At 48.8% G+C, this 20,104-nt stretch overlaps 1 protein-coding gene across 1 annotated transcript; it reads right to left on the reverse strand.

Annotated features, from left to right (window-relative positions):
- Window positions 1-4,966: 4,966 nt before the first annotated feature.
- On the reverse strand, window positions 4,967-18,048 carry LOC149362751 (uncharacterized). Its single transcript, XM_089569805.1, has 6 exons — window positions 17,905-18,048; window positions 7,071-7,171; window positions 5,967-6,029; window positions 5,804-5,878; window positions 5,485-5,538; window positions 4,967-5,050 (listed from the first exon to the last, which is right to left on the reverse strand). Exons 1-6 carry the CDS (start codon window positions 17,999-18,001, stop codon window positions 4,967-4,969), a joined length of 474 nt encoding a protein of 157 aa, XP_089425931.1. The 5' UTR covers window positions 18,002-18,048.
- Window positions 18,049-20,104: the final 2,056 nt, after the last annotated feature.

The raw sequence follows: 20,104 nt of genomic DNA on the forward strand, positions 1-20,104 counted from the left end.
AACAGAGGAGGAATGCGGGCCTCAAGGTACAGCACATTGGTAGCCACGAATTTGGGGACGCCAAGGCACATCCGAAGCACCTCCCTCTCCAAAAGGATGAGAGGACGAAGTTTGTATGAAGCCGAGCCTGAAAACAACACAGAGCCAAATTCTAAAATTGGCCTAACATACAATACGTAAATCATTAGGAGCGTATCCCTGCGCATGCCGTACCTGTGACTACATAACCTCCGTAACATGCCTGCGGCACGAGTCCCTTTTACAGCAACATGGTCAATGTGAGGCCTCCAGGTGAGTTTGTCGTCATAAATGACGCCCAGGTATTTTAGGGATTGAACTTGAGAAATTGGTTGAAATTTGCATGAAAGAGAGAGCACAACAGGATCCTGTAGAGGAAAAACAAGGACGGCACACTTGTTAACATTTCATGAGAGGTGTAAACTGCTCAACCAGAGCTCAAGAGAACTCAAATATGATTGCAACTGATCATAGAGGGAATGTATATCAGGCGCAGCCGCAAAAAATGCTATGTCGTCCGCATAGACGTAAGTGCGAACATGGTGGTGGAGAGGAATGGAGCTCATGAGAATATTGAACAGCACAGGCGAAAGGACAGCTCCCTGCGGAACACCTCTCGTCTGTTTGTACCTCTCGGATTTTACCCCATTGTCGTCCGCATAGACGTAAGTGCGAACATGGTGGTGGAGAGGAATGGAGCTCATGAGAATATTGAACAGCACAGGCGAAAGGACAGCTCCCTGCGGAACACCTCTCGTCTGTTTGTACCTCTCGGATTTTACCCCATTATGGACGCAGAAGAATTCCCTGTTATAGAGAAACGCAGATATACAAGCAACTAAATATTCCGGAAACTGGAGGGACTGTAGCCTGTGTATTAGGATGGAATGCTCTACACTGTCATAAGCTTCAGAGACGTCGAGCGTAACCAAAGCAGCATACAGGCGTTGACGACGAGCTAGAAGAATACGACTCTCAAGATCTACATGTGCATGCCATATCGAACATCGCGGCCGGAAGCCGAGTTGACACGGGCTGAGGATAGTTCTGCGGTCCACAAAGGCAGAAACCCGCATAAGTAACACCCTTTCTATTAATTTTACCACGTTTGATGTTAGAGAAATAGGCCTAATATTTTCCAATTCATAGCCTCCGCCCTGGTTTTTAAGTAAAGGGATCACCTTGGCCAGCTTCCACTCAGAAGGGATCCAAGCGAGTTTGATAGAATAGTTGACCAGGTGTAAGAAAGAGTTCGGAGACGCCTCAAATAGAATCTTGAGCATCTTCGAAGTAACACCATCAGGACCGGGAGCAGAAGCTGGTAATCTATGAACAACTTGAGAAAGCTCCGAAAGAGTAACTTTAGTGAAATAATTATCTGGCGTCCTGTGCGCAAACAACATGGGCGCAAAGGAAATAGAGACGAGAACCGCTTATGCAAGCCCGCGGCAATTGATTCAACCACCTCGATAGCTTCCTTTGGAGGCATAACTAATGACTGTAAATCACGAGAAGGCAGGACCTGTTTCCTGGACCGTAAAAAGCCAAATAATGCCCGTCGGTTGCCTGACTTTGAAAGAAAATCAAAATGTTCAGAGTCATATTTCTCTTTCGCACGAGAAACTGTGCGTTTAAAGGTGGCTGCTATGAATTTATAATCTTTCCAGTTATTTGGGCATTGGTTATAAAGAAGCTTTTTCCATGCTGCCTTCCTCCGCCTGTAATCCCTCGTACAGTCCGCGTTCCACCAATGATTAGAGGAATTCCCATTTGAGGGCCGCACCAGGAACTCCGACTTTTTCCGGCAATCCTCTAAAGCCAGGCATATGCTTGTTGACTGGTGATCTTCGGCGATGGTAGAAACTGACGCGAGGGCAGAGCGCAACATCGTCTCAAATTTGTCATAATTTACATGCGTCCGCAACGGACGAGCCGCAGGAGTTACACGACATAAGATATCAAAACGAACAGGTATATGGTCACTTGAGGAGCCGCAATCAACAGTCGACCAATTCATTATGCCAATTCCAGGACTGGTGAATGTAAGATCTAAAACAGATTTAGACTGAGCGCAAAGGTAAGTGGCTGATCCAGAATTTGAACACGTAAGGCTGTTGTCAGAAACCCAGTCCCAAAGGCGCTTCCCACATAGATTTGTGCGGTAGCCCCAAGACACATGGTGTGAATTGAAATCGCCAGCCATGAGAAGTGGGTTTCCACAGCTAGCGAGAAGCGAATCTAGAGGTCTAGTATCCTGGACTCCATAGGGGAAATAAACATGGCAATGCAGCATTAATCAGATTTCGTATTTTTCATGCCCTGGTATTTTCCAGCCCCTTTCGCGCTATAGAAAATCCTAACTGTTGCAGCTTAATGGAAAAGCGATCTCGCTTACGCTAGTACAACACCGCACACTGGAAGTTTCCAGTCATCGAAAGGCGGATGCTCCAGAACTGATAATTTCTTCGGATTTGTGGAGGAACACGAACCATAGAGCGGGGATAAATGCAGAAAAGCAATACTCACTGTCTTCGACGCTGCGGCACCAGTCGGGTTAGGATGCACGTTTTCTTCTAAAATGGGCGCGTACCGACGGACGGAGATTGGCAATCGATGATATTTTGTCGCACCATGACATAAGTACAATAACGCAGTATCCCTCATTACTAGGGGAAAAATCGCCAGACATATTTGCCATTTTCCAGCCCGAAGCAGCTCCATGAGCAAGATGCAAAGATTCGATGGGCGAGGTGGTTATTAGTAGCGGTTAACATTCATTCAAGAAAGAGAACAAAAAGGAGGTGGGAGGAAGGCAAGCCGCAAGTATTTCATAAAAATATAAGGTTTAGAAAATCTGTGAAAGGGTGAGGAATAAGAGTGAAAGGAGTCGTAGTCGTAAAGTTTAGCGGTTGGAGTTGCCTCGCACCTGTGACACAGTATTCATCAAGTATGAAATGCTTTTAGCTCCCACTGTCTGTGGGCCGCGGGTGATTTTGCCGCCAGGACAAAGGGAAAACATGGAGGCGAACCTAAACGATCTTTCGCGAAACTTTCACTTCACCCCTGCTTATAAATGATACGCTGCCGCGGGAGCAGCGCACGCATCAATAACTGCGCATTCTTAGTCCCGTGGTGGACGAAGCCATCACGCGGGGCCAAGAAGCCTAAGCTTTGCTTTGCAACCCAAGAGGAACACGCGCAGTCTTAGTGACACTGACACTTCATAACTGAGGCAACAGCGCCGCGTGAGAGGCGTCATCCGGCAACGTGCACGAACCCTACAGTTTAGGTCCCCTGGCGCCATCCATCAGCACGGCCAGTAACCAGCTCTAATTTGTCGTTCTTCGGCCTGATGGCTGACGGAGGCGGTGGAGGCGGCGTCCAGTTGTGCATAGCACGTCTCGTTACCATCCCCTGTTTTCCAGCACGTGGCGAACGCTCGTCATGCGGGTCACCTTACGTAAACAGCAGCAAAGAAAGCAGAGCCGCGGTCGCTAGTGAATAAAAACTAAGTGGCTGATGAGGAGCGCTCCCTAAGTCTCCTATGCGGCTATTTTTATCTATGAGGCGTCCTATATAACGGTACGCCTTTCTTTTGGTGCATTTCAAGCTTATGTCTGTTTTCAGCAACGAGATAGTTTTGTTAATTTCACAGCGACAGCTGCAAAGCGCCCGTTGTTGGGTTTCGCGTCGTAGATGGACATCGCTGTCCGTTATAGTCTGTCGTCGACGGCGTAACCGGTGGGCGCGTTGCCATTAGTACCACTCGGAGGGTCGTTATCGTGTTTGAGGAATGTATCTCGTGAACGCAGAAAGGCGCAGCCGGTAGGTGATTACCACAGGAACCATCCGGAAGGTGGTTACCTGGGAAGGAGAAAGTTATCGGGAGATCAGAGGAATCCCCAACCGGATGATGGTTACCGCGGGAGGAAGAGGGTATGGCGAGGGCGTGAGAAGACAAAACCGGTCGGCGGTTGCCACAAAAACCACCCGGAAGGTAGTTACCCCGGAAGCACGAGGAAGGCTTAATGCGAGAGCGTAGGAAGGCATAACCACAGGATGGTTACAACAGTAACCGCCTGGAAGATGGTTACCGTTTTAGGAGAAGGATATGGCGAGTGCTTGAGAAGGCGCAAATGGTACGTGGTTGCCATGGGAACCAACCGAAGGGTAGTTACCCAGAAGGTGGAGGAGGTTTGCCGTGGAAGGGGGAACTATACAGATGGAGCTATACCGATGTGCATTCCTCAACCTCGTCCTTAGGAGAGGGAGTAAAAGAAGGAGAAAAAGGGTAGGCGCCGTAGTGAAGGGCTCGCGAATGTTTTCGATCACCTGAGATCCTTTACGTGTTTTAACAATTCACATTACGTGGACGCCTTACATTTCGCCTTAGCCGAAACGCAGCTACCATGGCCACGTTTTTTGTGGATTCAAACGGTCCACAAGAGAGAAGGCTGAATTTTATTCTGCGGATTCGTGCTAGAAGAGGCTGTCATCGTGGTACCACGTACCACGATCACCACGTAGATACCACGTACGTGAAGCATACATGAAACCAACGACGAACAGTAGTAATATATTACATTTGATGTTTTCAAAGCACCTTCCCAGGGCCCACTGTGTAAATTGGTTAAACACTTTCGTTAAAAACGCGCATAAGTACAGCAACAGCTTTCGCATAGTGGCGAAATATGTGTTCTGGCATCGTCATTGCATTTGGCTTGTGTGCAGCCGAGCGCGCAGTATGTCGGGTGTCACCGCTACAAAATACTGCAAGAGAACACGAATATTGTGTATTATTCCCTGCAAAGACAAAAACAGCGCGCTCGAAATGAACATTCCCTGTTTATTTGCGTCAGCCCTAGCATGTTTAGGTGATGCTGGCTGACAGGCTGGTTTTAACAGCACTTGTTGCATGACGATACTCAGTCACCGAGTAGCGCGTCATTTAGCCAGAGATGAAGTCTTTAAGCCACCTTGCTCCTTCCAGAGTGTGTCTCACATCTTTCGAAAGGTGGCTCCTGGCACAGCGCTGTAACAAATTGTATCGAACTTGTTATCTGTGAACACACACTGACAACAATCATCGAGAATTCTCCACTCATGACGGGTTATGTTCCAAAAGTCCGACCAACAAAAATACGGTGTTACAGCAGGAATGCATGCTCTTATTTTTAAATGAATTTAAGCGCACAAGAACACGCACACTAGAAGAGGAAACGCACAGGACAGCGCCTGTCCTGTGTGTTTCCTCTTCTTGTGTGCGTGTTTTTGTGCGCTTAAATTCATTTCAAATTAAGCTATGCACCATCTAGCCCAAGCAGAAGTTTTATTAAATCCGTGTTCTTTAGACACATTCATGTAAAACAATGCCATAATAAATTATGTAACAGCACAAAGTCTTCGGGCCTGTTTTTCAGTTCGTCCGCGACATGGTACTGTTAAGGGACTTAGTATGCTGCTCACTCGATATGATACTGTGATTTCATCGACGTCGACGTTGTACTTCTGAGGCGCTGCCTTGGAACAAGAAAAAGAAAGAAAACAGGTACAATTTATTTGGTGCTTTTCTCGTGTAACAACATTTCTTCGAAAGTCACGCAATCATTTGCACTGATCTCATTAACTGCAGAACATTAGCAAGAAAATGGCGGCAAAAATGTCAGCCGAAATACATATCATACTATTTTATCTTCTATTAAAATCCTCCCTAATACTATGTGGCTTCTTAAAGTGTTTAAATCTCGTTCATAAGGAGAGTTCCTGTGGAATAATGGTAACTTACAGGGTTTACTGTGATCCAAGCACGAGCCATCTTTTGCATGCAATCAATAACAGTGTCTTCGAAGCTTCGAGATACCTGGTCCGGAAATAACGCAGTGCAAGAAAAAATTTGCATATTATAGCACACGACTAATACACAGAGACAGTTACTCTATGTCACTCACATTTTTTGCTTCATGGCCGATGGAGTAACATATTCGCCAAGATGCACACAGCCTGTCCAGTTCCTGCGTGAAGTGTGTTACCTCCAGTCAGGAAATCATATCCAACTTTTTCAGACAAAAATTTTGAAAATTGACAGATTGTATGACACTTTTATGGAAACATTGAAGGCAATGGTGCATTCCTCTTATATGTAGCAAAATCTTTATTTTAAAGTGTTTCCGTCGATCGCATTGAACAGTTGAGACTGTCATAAAAAAAGCAATTGGGAACACTTTTAACGATAGCAAAAACGTTAATAGAAAAGAATACAACACAGCCGTCGGATGATCTGCGGATATGATTCTATAGTGAAATCTCTGATTATATGAAAAAATTGCTTTCATAAAAGGTTTCCCCCTCAAAAATAATGTTATCCTGAAAAAATTGCAAGGAACAAAAAAAAGAAAAAGTTTTCAGAAACTCCTTATCTCGCACACAACCGGGATTCGAAAACGCTACTCTATCAGCGCATTATGAACATTACGAGGGAGTGGCGCCATTGACATAAGTGGCCTTTTTTTACTTCCTGAAACTGCTCCCACTCCACGAGGTAAGTAATGTAGCTTTTACGGAGGTAGTGAAAAGCTTGAGGGGGCATGCCAGTAGGGCTTTTCGTATTACTCAAGCGAACGTGTGACTGAACTGCTCCTGAATGTTTAGGATAGCTGGTACTGTGTCGGCAATGGCAAGCAAAGGTAAGCGACAGTATATCTTCTTTTCTGTTTGTCTGTGCCGAACTGACACAACGACTTCACTGCACTGCAGTACAAGTGCTACAGTGCCCAGAAGGTAAAGGTGTGAGTATCATTGTCACGGCAACGCTTCTGCAATCAAATGAAACTGGAGCCCTTTATACAAAAGCGAATAGGCGGCGTATTCCAACTTGAACGTAGCTTACGAGGTTCAGGGGGGTTTTAGAGCTCATATAGGGGGGCTCAGTAATAACTTTTTAGTGCGCTTGAACATGGAGTCCCGCCTGTGCGAGGAATGTTTGAGGCTGACTGATTCTTTATAATTTAGAACCCTTTTTTTCTGGACAATAAAAATAGAAGTATAACAAGCACCATTATTATGGCGGGCTTCACATTCAGCTTTATGATGTCCTTCTTGCAAGAGAAAAACATATTGGTTGCCGTCCTGGTGGCCTTCGCTGTCTCCAGTGGGTCTGGAACCATCAAAAAAAGATAGGAACTTTTTTTCCAAGGGGATGCCAAAGAGAATGAGTTGGCTCACTGTAATACATGCACATAAATAGCACTTTTCCGACGAAAGGGAGAGTTCCAGCGTGACACTACGAGGCAGCTCAGTCAGCGGCTGTGAGATCGCCATTAACGGAACGATGTTTCTTAGAAGCACCACCCAGCGACAACGTATTTCATGAATGACTAGATAAGACCTTGCGGCACTTCGTCAAGGTCGCTTCAGGTATTACAAGGCTCAGTTTCTAACCTATCCATTGTTCAGTGCACTTTACTCTCTGGCTCTCCTTCCTCACACGGACATGTACGCTCTTTTTTTTTTTTGCCGGGAATTCTCAACGCATCCTTGCGGCTTGGCTAGCCTCAATATTTAGAGCCTCACCACAGCGACGCTCTTCCAAGCATGGGCTCTAGGCGATTGTATTAACTGGATGGATGACGGTATTTTCAGATGATGGATAAAATGGATAAAATTTAGAATTTTTAGGTGCTTTGATGTCAGCTGCGCCACATCCAGCAGATTCTCCGGTGATGGTGCATATACGGTTATTTCCAGTGGTCTTGAGTGCAGCAGTTCATGCGCCTCAGAGCTGAATGGTGCAGCCGACATCATTAGTTAAGGCGGAGGCGTCAACTACGGAACAATCTTCTTTCAGCCAACAATGACACAAGATGCCAAAACCAAGTCCTGCTGACATCAGTCGAAGGCATTGAATAGACAAGCTGGAGAGATGTGACCATCTTTTAATGCTCAGAAAACATGTTTCTCTCAAAAAATGCTCGGCACTGCACGCTTTCGTTTCATTTCAGACTTGAAAAAATGACGGTTGATATAGCGTGGTTAGGTAAAATATGGATTAGGTGCGCTAGTATTTCGGTTTTCACTTAGGTTTCGGTCCAAGGCTCGGTTTTAAAGGTGAAGCAGACGTCTGACAAAAATGTGACGCAATAGCATTACTAGGTTAATGGCCATATATGCGGAATTGCACATTTTTTAGCTTACATCCTTAGGTCGCTGTAAGCCCTCATACCACTCTTGGCGCTGTGGTGCAGCAGTTAAGCTATTCTCCACTGCCCTTTTATTGTAGGTTCTGCCACTGCTGGCGCTCGTGAGACTCATGTCTTCCCAGGCAACCCACTTTGCCAGGCAGCGGTGAAATCGCTGAGTGGGGATCCTACTGCTAGAGCGCGGAAAGATAGTTGCTTCTACCGAAGCAGTGTACAGGAGTATACGCGTACATGCGTAGCGCTAACTGAGCAGACCTCGAAATCTTCGTACTTTTGCTACTGAAGGGTTTTGGTCGCAACAGACCCTGAAGCAGATTAATGTGGCGAATATTATTGGTAAATGAGACGTTGCTCTTTGTCGGCTAATTACCGTCCATCTATCATGCTATTTATAAGTGCAATATAATGAACAAACTCGGCTTCGAATGTTGCGGTGGTTTCCTGTGCCGATGCATCTAAAAATAATTCTGCATCATGAGATGTAGCGTCTTTGCCAAAAGTAACCGAACAGCCTCGCCAGCGGCCAGAGCGGGCTTTCAGCCGAGCGACGGCGCTGCTGGCGCTGGCTGCTGCTCCCTGACTGCGAGTGTAAGGTGATTGTAATGTAACCGCCTGACGTAAGCCTGCACCCTGGCTCAGTACGACAGCATTCCGTCCTCTACAAATTGTTCGCCGCACATACCAACAGCTTACTTATTATCATCAAAGGAAGGAGGGTGAGAGCGCGGGCTAATTCACCCAGTTAACACTCGCAGCCAAAAAGCAGCGGCCAGGGTCGGGAACCGCAGCGCCGCCACGCGGCTCAGAGCCCGCTCCCACTGGCGTCACGGCTGCTCGGTTACTTTTGGAAAAGTGCGGCCGCGGTGGCTCAGTGGCTATAGTGCTCGCATGCGTACCCCAAAGACGCGGGTTCAATCCCGGCCTCGGCGGTGGAGTTTTATGGCCCATACGAAGGGGCTTATCAGTTGTGTGAGGCCGGGAACCGCAGCGTCGCCGCTGGACTCAGAGCCCGCTCCCACTGGCGTCACGGCTGCTCGGTTACTTTTGGAAAAGTGCGGCCGCGGTGGCTCAGTGGCTATAGTGCTCGCCTACGTACCCCAAAGACGCGGGTTCGATCCCGGCCGCAGCGGTGGAGTTTTATGGCCCATACGAAGGGGCTTATCAGTTGTGTGAGGCCGGGAACCGCAGCGTCGCCGCTGGACTCAGAGCCCGCTCCCACTGGCGTCACGGCTGCTCGGTTACTTTTGGAAAAGTGCGGCCGCGGTGGCTCAGTGGCTATAGTGCTCGCCTGCGTACCCCAAAGACGCGGGTTCGATCCCGGCAGCAGCGGTGGAGTTTTATGGCCCATACGAAGGGGCTTATCAGTTGTGTGAGGCCGGGAACCGCAGCGTCGCCGCTGGACTCAGAGCCCGCTCCCACTGGCGTCACGGCTGCTCGGTTACTTTTGGAAAAGTGTGGCCGCGGTGGCTCAGTGGCTATAGTGCTCGCCTGCGTACCCCAAAGACGCGGGTTCGACCCCGGCCGCAGCGGTGGAGTTTTATGGCCCATACGAAGGGGCTTATCAGTTGTGTGAGGCCGGGAACCGCAGCGTCGCCGCTGGACTCAGAGCCGCTCCCACTGGCGTCACGGCTGCTCGGTTACTTTTGGAAAAGTGCGGCCGCGGTGGCTCAGTGGCTATAGTGCTCGCCTGCGTACCCCAAAGACGCGGGTTCGATCCCGGCCGCAGCGGTGGAGTTTTATGGCCCATACGAAGGGGCTTATCAGTTGTGTGAGGCCGGGAACCGCAGCGTCGCCGCTGGACTCAGAGCCCGCTCCCACTGGCGTCACGGCTGCTCGGTTACTTTTGGAAAAGTGCGGCCGCGGTGGCTCAGTGGCTATAGTGCTCGCCTGCGTACCCCAAAGACGCGGGTTTGATCCCGGCCGCGGCGGTGGAGTTTTATGGCCCATACGAAGGGGCTTATCAGTTGTGTGAGGCCGGGAACCGCAGCGTCGCCGCTGGACTCAGAGCCCGCTCCCACTGGCGTCACGGCTGCTCGGTTACTTTCGGAAAAGTGCGGCCGCTGTGGCTCAGTGGCTATAGTGCTCGCCTGCGTACCCCAAAGACGCGGGTTCGATCCCGGCCGCAGCGGTGGAGTTTTATGGCCCATACGAAGGGGCTTATCAGTTGTGTGAGGCCGGGAACCGCAGCGTCGCCGCTGGACTCAGAGCCCGCTCCCACTGGCGTCACGGCTGCTCGGTTACTTTTGGAAAAGTGCGGCCGCGGTGGCTCAGTGGCTATAGTGCTCGCCTGCGTACCCCAAAGACGCGGGTTTGATCCCGGCCGCGGCGGTGGAGTTTTATGGCCCATACGAAGGGGCTTATCAGTTGTGTGAGGCCGGGAACCGCAGCGTCGCCGCTGGACTCAGAGCCCGCTCCCACTGGCGTCACGGCTGCTCGGTTACTTTTGGAAAAGTGCGGCCGCGGTGGCTCAGTGGCTATAGTGCTCGCCTGCGTACCCCAAAGACGCGGGTTTGATCCCGGCCGCAGCGGTGGAGTTTTATGGCCCATACGAAGGGGCTTATCAGTTGTGTGAGGCCGGGAACCGCAGCGTCGCCGCTGGACTCAGAGCCCGCTCCCACTGGCGTCACGGCTGCTCGGTTACTTTTGGAAAAGTGCGGCCGCGGTGGCTCAGTGGCTATAGTGCTCGCCTGCGTACCCCAAAGACGCGGGTTTGATCCCGGCCGCGGCGGTGGAGTTTTATGGCCCATACGAAGGGGCTTATCAGTTGTGTGAGGCCGGGAACCGCAGCGTCGCCGCTGGACTCAGAGCCCGCTCCCACTGGCGTCACGGCTGCTCGGTTACTTTTGGAAAAGTGCGGCCGCGGTGGCTCAGTGGCTATAGTGCTCGCCTGCGTACCCCAAAGACGCGGGTTTGATCCCGGCCGCGGCGGTGGAGTTTTATGGCCCATACGAAGGGGCTTATCAGTTGTGTGAGGCCGGGAACCGCAGCGTCGCCGCTGGACTCAGAGCCCGCTCCCACTGGCGTCACGGCTGCTCGGTTACTTTTGGAAAAGTGCGGCCGCGGTGGCTCAGTGGCTATAGTGCTCGCCTGCGTACCCCAAAGACGCGGGTCTGATCCCGGCCGCGGCGGTGGAGTTTTATGGCCCATACGAAGGGGCTTATCAGTTGTGTGAGGCAATCCTTTTCTATGGGGAATGCGCGCTTTGTGAACGCCATTTTCCGAAACCTGTTGCCGATGAAAAGAAGAAAACATTTTTGCCACTTTGTTTCTGTACCGCTGCGTTGCCAACTGCAGTTTTATGAAGCAGCGGCTTCGCGCTGGTTTAGTTGAAGACGCAGAAGGAGATCGGGCGGGTTTTTTGAACCTGCTCCACGAATAAGTGTCGACGCGCTGATAACCGAGCATGTAACCATCGCTGGTCTTTTTTGTTCTCTTGACCCTTGGCTCGTGCGTTACTTGGCCCGTTCATTCGCTCGCATGCTGCGCGCCCTGCTCGTTCCTTCATTAATTAGCTCGTTAGTTCGTTTCTTAAATCAATGAAGCATTTGCTATAGCTTTTGTGGCACGCCGCTCGTTCGTACTTCCATGCACTTGCTTATTATACCATTCGTTTACCCAGTCGTTTGTTTGCTCTTGATTTGTCGCTCGTTCGGATGTGTTTTTTTCGACTTCTTCCCGATAGCGCACTCAAGCACGCAAATGTTTTACGGTACGTTTTTAGCAGTCCCCATGCTTTAATTCACGCTAACTAAAAGTGGAAAAACTATGTTTTCAGAGCGCCCACTGTAAAATAACCATGACTCAATTGTCGGGTGACATGCTCCTCACTCCACGACATTGCAACTTCAAGCGCAACATTAAACTTCTCCTTGCTGCGCTGTAGACATAAGAATGATTGACCTTAATAGTATTAACATGCCAATAACAAATTATTCTGGTCTTAGCTTCTGCCACTGATTCAAGGGTGCTCTCAAACTTGGACTGTGTCACAGTTTGCACTGAAACGGGATGAATGTAATTATTTTTATTTACTTTTTGCTACACATTTCATTCGTACGACACCTTATTGCGCGCCTTTTCTGTTAGTTTTCATTCGTACGACACTTTATTGCGCGCCTTTTCTGCTAGTAAATTTTGCTGGTCTTGCCTTTGCAACCCATGCCACTAACTCGTGGCACTGCATTTAAATATTTTTTGTTATACTTACAAAGGCAATAAAATGCTCAACTCTTACTGGCCGACACTTGGGAATGGCAACCCCGAAAGAATTTTTTTTTCGTAATCAGGAGCCATTGATAACAATGTATGCAATCATTGTACATTGTACAGTTTACCAAAACGTTTGCTCGCTGTCGCTCGATAGGTAGCGGTTTCTGTGAGTTTAAGCAAAACATTGAAAATTAAACAACGTGATTGCACTGAAAGATGTTGACGCACTGAAAGCCACTGTTGCAGTTTACAACAAAGCACTTGGGGCCCATTGCTGCAGTTTACCGACCACAACCGTGCCGCTGGGGAAGCACTGGCGTAAAACCGCGCCGCCGGGGACCGCACTCAGCTTGCTTAAAGAGCCACGACGACGCTGCTGCTGACTGCACAAGGAACAGTTCATGCCATGCGAACGGCTTTTGTGACGTAAACGAACCATGCGATATATTTACATGGTTGCTATCGCAACGAGATAATTCATTTATGTTTTCCTTCTTCCGGCGAAGTTTCACCGCTTCATCGACACTGACGCTGCGATCAGCGGCCCAGTTCGGATGACGCGGCTGGTACTTTATCCGGTCGTTTGCGGCCAGTGCGCCGCCCGCACAGTGTCCTCACCTGGCTTAGCCTGATGCCGTAAGTATATGTCATTTATTGAAACCTGGCAGGCAGTTTTAATGGTTTTGTTTCCGTTACCGTCGTCCACCAACAGAAAACCTCCCACATGCTGCTTTCGCTGTAATTGCGATTGTGAGCTTAATCTGGCAGATTGCGAAATAACAGTATAAGGAATGCAACAAGCGAACAGATGGTGACAACTACGGGCGCACGAAAATGCTGAATGATCTAAAATTCATAACTTAAGTTACCAATTTCTGTATTTGGATTATTTGAAACCTTCAGCAGTTTAATGTCAACACATACATATTCCTGATTAAGGTCAGTCAATTACCTATTTGGTTCTTCAAATAACGCTTTCTGAACCCCCATCATGCAAACGCATATGAACTATCGGCCCCAAAAGTAAATGGACCACAGCTGAGGGCAGCCGAGTGGCAGCGGGCCGCGCCGCGGCGCTGCTTTATCGCGCCGCTCTCTTGCGGCCTGAGTGCCCCGAGGGACTACAAACTTCGCCTTAGCTCTCTCATGGGCGCCTGTCTCGCTTGATAAATTTCTAGTGCGGCGTTTGGACGTTCTGCTGTTCCCGGTGGCGCCAAAAGAGAGCGGGCATCGGCGGTGGTCGAGCACATCGCGCTGTGGCAGAACAATCGGACGGCCGCAGCCCATCAAACCACCGCAGTATGAAGGAACGAGCGGCCGTTTTGTTTTTTTTTCTGTTTATATTACTCTCAATTTAATATTTCGCCCATCGCATGGGTCGACCGCAGCCGGAGTTTGGGCAGCGTGGTATCGGTGGCTACCGAGATGCACGCTTTTACCCGTTAGTGCGGTCAGTAGCAGAAACGGTGAGCTTTTCGTCTTTTCCACATTTTCTCTGCCATGGTTTTATTATTCGTTTCAGCAAGATCTCTAAAACCTGCTTTAATTGGATGCTGCGGTACATAGTCCCTCGTGAAAATTTCTCTTCGAGAGTACCGTTACGAAGAGATTGTTCGAACACGAATCACAAAAATTATTTTTAGTCAAAAAACATTTATTGAAAAAAGCAGATAAACATCTCATCTGCTATAGTAAGAATGGGGTGGAGCGCATACGGCAGGCTCTCTCAGATCATGAATGGCAGTTTGCCAATATCCCTCAAGAGAACAGTATACAACAGCTGTATCTTACCGGTACTCACCTATGGGGCAGGAACGTGGAGGCTAACAAAGAGGGTTCAGCTTAAGTTAAGGACAGCGCAGCGAGCTATGGAAAGAAAAATGATAGGTGTAACGTTAAGAGATCAGAAGAGGGCGGAGTGAGTGAGGGAACAAACACGGGTTAATGATATCCTAGTTTAAATCAAGGGGAAGAAATGGGCTTGGGCAGTGCATGTAATGCGAAGGCAAGATAACCGCTGGTCCTTAAGGGTAACGGAGTGGATTCCAAGAGAAGGCAAACGTAGCAGGGGACGGAAGAAAGTTAGGTGGACGGATGAGATAAAGAAGTTTGCGGGGATACAGTGGCCGCAACTGGCAAATGACAGGGTTAATTGGAGAGACATGGGAGAGGCCTTTGCCCTACAGTGAGTGTAGTCAGCATGATGATGATAATAAGAGTGTCCTTAGTGCGACGTTAAGTTGCCGTCGACAGCGATGCCTTGGCTTAATCGTCCTGCCATCGAGTCATGGAGAGCCTCCAGTAGCTCCGGACATCCGCACAGGGTTGCCTACTCTTCCTTCACGGGACGCCACAGCTGATCCTTTTGCCACCACAGAGGCTCCGTCAGGGGAGCTCCTTCTTCAAGATACCCCAGATGTTAGTGGGTCTCAGGTAAGCCCGGCCCCTCCAGGACGTAGGGAACCAACTATCCAGTTCAGATGTCGCAGCGCCTCGGCCCAGTGAATGAGCCCTTGATCCGCACCAGTGGGCCGAGGCCGTTCCTCCTGAAGACGCCCAAGACACTGACCGAGCAGCGACTGCAGCTGAGCACGCTATGGGCAGAGAGATACCTGGCCATAAGAAAGAGCAAGCATGTTCCCACAAACATTATCATGCGTCGGCTCCCGAACTTAACCAAAGTAAAGCTAGCTCGTCGCTCTGCAGAAAGAGAAATAAATCGGAAGGGTGAAAACGTAACAAATCCAGCATTCTGCTCAAGCTTGTGCGTGGCACGAGAGAATAATCCTTTTCTTATTTGGTACTACATCTATGTGAAGCCAAACAGCAAAATTAGAGGTGAGGCTGCATTAAATTCTTATGATTGCGATGTATTGCGAACCATACTTTGTTTTTTTAGCGCTAACAAGTTAGTTGAACATTACCTGCGTTTTTCGTTAGTTGTAAGAATGACAGGTCATACTTGCTGTTCAACGGACCCCACACGCTGCTGATGGTCCCAGCGTTTGTAGAACTCGACTCATTCTTGGAAATCACCTCTCGCCACTCTTCTGTAGACCACGGCTCGAACTCTGGAGCGAAGTTCAGGCGGTCTTCCTTCTAGTTTGTTGTAAGGTGCGGCTGTTGAGCGGCAACGCAGCTGATTAGACCTGTCTCTTGCAAGCTGCATCTGATGATGTCGCAGGAGCAACTGAGGCCAAGTCTTCGCGAATCTCCCTGGCGTTCAGAAAGGGGTCTACAGCTACGGCAGCCACAATTATTTCCTCCTCTTCAAGCGTTGTGCCTCTGGGCTGCCCATTGCGCTCAACGTCCGCAGTTCTGCCCTCTTCGTTTTTATATGCTCTAATAATACGGTTCACTGCTTTTCTCGCCCTTCCGGTGCGGCGAAATATTTCACGAAGAGGGATACCTTCTATGCAGAGCCATCCTTCTCTCCTCAGATGGAACCTTAGGTGGCTTCCCTGCGAAGTATTGAAGCCAATACGACGGTTCCTGTTTTTATTTGTTCAATGGCCTCCAAATGTCCGGTAGTGAACGAGGATTTAATCTTGATATTTTGCTTTTATGAACGCAATAGGCCACCCACTTCGCGGTGCGCGCTACTCTCCTGATATGCTTCTATCTGGTCTAATGAACTGCTTTGCTGCTCAAAAGCCGCAACTCAAAACAAACCAGAAAAAAGAGTGACTCAACGTCGCTCGAGCGTTCGAGCAGTGGTCTGCAGAGGAGTGTCGGGAGGTGATTTTCGCGGATTGAGTCAACGTTCTGCACTCGCTGGGACCAACAGCAGCGTGCGATTGAACAGCAGGTACAACTTGTCATTCTTACATCTAACGAAAAGCTCGGGCAAAGTTTACTAACCTGTCCGTGCTGAGAAACGAAGTATTGTTTGCAGCATGATCTCAAAAATGTGCTGCAGCCTCACTTCGACTCTTGCTATTGGACTTCACACAGATGCAGTGTGGATTACGAAGTGGATTATTCTCTCGTGCCGCGCACAAGCATGATCAGAATGCTGGATTTGTTATAAATTTAGCCTTCAGATTTATTTCTCTTCCCGCAGCGTGACGAGCTAGCTCTACTTTGGTTAGGTTCAGGAGCCGACATGTGTTAATGCTTGTTGGAACTTGTTTGCCCCATCTTATGCCCTGGTATCTCCTTGATTACACCCACAGCGTGCTCAGCAGTGGCCGCTGCACGGTCAGTGTCTGGGATGCAATCAGTAGGGCCGACCTCATCCCATTGGTGGGGATCCAGGGCTCGTTTACCGTGACGAGATATTGGGCAGTTGATTCCACACAGGGCAGTTGATTCTCTATGCCCTGGACGGACCGGGGCTTACCTGAAGCCCATGCAGAACATCTGCGCAATCTTGAAGGAACTCTCCTCACGGCGCACTTATGGTGGCGCAAAGGATCAGCTGTGGCGTCCCGTCAAGCAGGAGTGGGAAGCCCTGCGCGGATGCTTGGAGCTGGGGGCGGCGCTCTACGACTCGATGGCAGGACGATTAAGCCAACGCATCGCTGTCGACTGCAACTTATCATCGCACTAAGAACACTTTTATGATAGCGGATGAGATGTTTATCTCCTTTTGTCAATAAATTTCTTTGACTGAAAATAATTTTTGCGATTCGTCTTCCCAACAATCTCTTCGCGACGGTCCTCTCGTAGAGAAATTTTCACAAGTGACTATTTATCCTAGTATCCAATTGAAGCAGTTTCAGAGGTCTCGCTGAACAAAATAATAAAGCCGTTGCGCAGAAAATGGCGAAAAGACGATAAGCTTGCCGTTTTTGTTGAGAATCGCACTGCCGAGAATAAGGGCGCGTCACTGCAGCCACCGATGCGGTGCCTTGGGCCACGCTGCCCAACCTCCGGCTGAGATGGATATGGCGGCCAGCTGAAGAATGAAACGAGGTGACTGACGGCAATGCAACAATTTAATGACCGTTTGCCTAGCGCGAGCGCTCCGTCTCGCGCCACTGCCCGCTTCGTCTTCTTCGTCACAATATTTAATACTAGGGCAATATAAACAGACATCAAAAAACAAAATGGATCCTCGTTCCTTCAGACTGCGGCAGTTTGATGGGCTGAGGACGTCTGACTGCTCTGCCACAGCGCGATGTGCTCGACCACTGCCGATGCGCGCTCCGTTTCTTCGCAACCGTGGACAGCAGAGCAGCCGCACGCCACACTAGAAATTTATCAAGCATGAAAAGCATCCGCGCAAGAGCCAGAGGGGAGTTAGTCGTTAGCTGTGGTACTCTGGCCGCAAACGAGCTGCGCGAGATAACAGCGCAGCGGTGCGAACCTGGAGCCGCTCCGCTGCCCTACTGGTAAACTACATACTGGTATCGCAGATTCTTACGATATAGAAAAACTTAAGAAAAGCTTTGTATTTATCTGGGCTTCTTGAATCAAAACAGCCTCGCAGTCATTTGTGCTGACAGCTGCTATTATTTTAATCCATGAAATTACTTACTCAAGGTCGTCCCGCACCAGCGCATGTTCTGAACACCTCGACCTCCGGTAGTTAGAAAGATTGTACAAACGCAAATACTAAATAGGAATTTCGGCATGACTAACAACGAAGGTCTCAAAGATCTTTGCTCGCGGATGAGCTTTTTTCACGATAATATTTACCGCTGCCAGAACTCCAATGCTCCACAGTGTACAGGACTAATTTATAGAGACCTTACTTAAATGGAGGGCTTTGTCGCGGCCTTTCTCCCGAGCTTCCTCTCAGATGACAGATGATGTTTATTGATTCGAACGCTGCCAAGGAGTGTTGGTTCAAAAAAATTAAACCTAGTGGCAGCTATTGAAGCTCGCAGTACACTTTTATGCGTGTTTCAAAAAATAGTGTCTACATGAAGCGGCGTGTGTTCTCACTAGCAGCAGCTGGTATGCAGCTTCTGTGTACACATGTTCCGTCCGGGAAGTTTGACTGCCTGCTTTCAGGCTTTCTGCTGCGATGCTACGTACTCCTGTGGAAATAAAGACAGTATGCAATACCTGTCTTCATGCCCACGAATTGAGACAATCAAGCATCGGCTCGTATCACATTCTTCTGGACATAATTCTCAGCTTACTCTCAAGGTATTAAAGAGCGACTTATCCAAAGGTTCGTGTTACAAAGATGTATTCTAATTATGGGGGTGAACAGTGCGCTTCCGTGACGTCGCGTATCTTCGAAAAGTTTTATGCACCGCATTAACCGCGTTTCGTCTTAAGCCTAATTATTACACAATATTGTTACACCTGCTCATTGACGACAAAAAGAAAGAAGTCATAAAATGTGTGTGTGCGCGCGCGCGCGCGCGCGCGTGTGTGTGTGTGTGTGTGTGTGTGTGTGTGTGTGTGTGTGTGTGTGTGTGTGTGTGTGTGTGTGTGTGTGTGTGTGTGTGTGTGTGTGTGTGTGTGTGTGTGTGTGTGTGTGTGCGTGCGCGCGCGTGTGCGTGCGCATATGTGCGTGCGTGCTAAAGGTTGTCTTCCATTACCTGCTAATTTTACAGTGAAGTCATCATAACCCTGATGCTAAAATACTGGCATGGTTACGACATGACCGGATCCTTTCATAGATCTCAGTTCGAAACCCAGATGGAACAATTATGTACTCTTTATGGGGTTGGTCTGTTAATTCTGGCGTGCGTCGAGACTCGGCTTTCAGTTCTTTCCTTTTCCGAATGTACATTTACGACCTTTCTCATGATCTTATTTTCACTATTTGTATCGTCCTCCAAGAACGCCTCGTACGCTGGATAATCATTAGTGGTGAAGATATTACCAAACTGCACGCTGTCTTTCAAATAATTTTTCACTCATGCGGTACTGGTAACAGGGTCAGACACGATAGGCTGCGGCTAATTCTAAAGCGCCTTCCGCTGCGGCTCCGATGCGAAGCAGGTTAGGCCTATAGTAATTCAGTGAGGTGGGTACTGCTCGCCGGCGGGTGGCAAGTCGCTGAAAGAAGCGCGTCACTAGCGTGGCTGAAATGCATTTTTTCGTCTAGGCTACAGATAAGGTTACTATTGCCGTTTTTTTATATATCGAATTAAGGATATATCGAACTACTTCGCTACCCCATTCGAGTATGATATTGCCAGGTTTTGCTGATGGCTAAAAAGTGCCAGTCTATGCAAAAAGAATTAACAGATCATTACCCGGCTATTATTAATGCGTTAACATTACAAGCCCCGTGCTGAAGAAAAATTGTCCGGCGTCACTGATGTGGTGTTGTGTACACCCTCTGCCAATGTTGGCGGGTGTGGAAGTGGAGAGAGCTAACGTCCTTTTCAACTTGTACTAGAGAGGAGGGAAGGCTGGAAAGTGGCTGCCACGGGAAGACCCCAAAAACGAAAACGTCTAAAAATGACTGTGAAAAATCGAACATCACTAAGAATGCCTCTGCAAAAATGACCTGCAAGCTTCAACTTTTCATGGTTGACAGATAGGAAAGCTGAGAGAGAGAAATTCTCCTCTCCACATGTAAGGGTGAGGAGGGAGATGTCGGAAGATGGCTACCACGATGGCTACTGTGGATGGAGGATGTCCCGACAGTGACCAAGGAAAGCGCAGATTGAGGGTAATTGCCACGGGGAAAACCCGGTGGCTGGTTACTGTGGAACATGGAGAGCCAATCAGCAAATGCTACTCAGCTTTCGCTGAATAAAGGCCTATGT

The sequence above is a fragment of the Amblyomma mixtum genome, chromosome 2 (genome assembly GCF_055824585.1).
Source record: "Amblyomma mixtum isolate Tamu chromosome 2, ASM5582458v1, whole genome shotgun sequence".
Taxonomy (NCBI): domain Eukaryota; kingdom Metazoa; phylum Arthropoda; class Arachnida; order Ixodida; family Ixodidae; genus Amblyomma; species Amblyomma mixtum.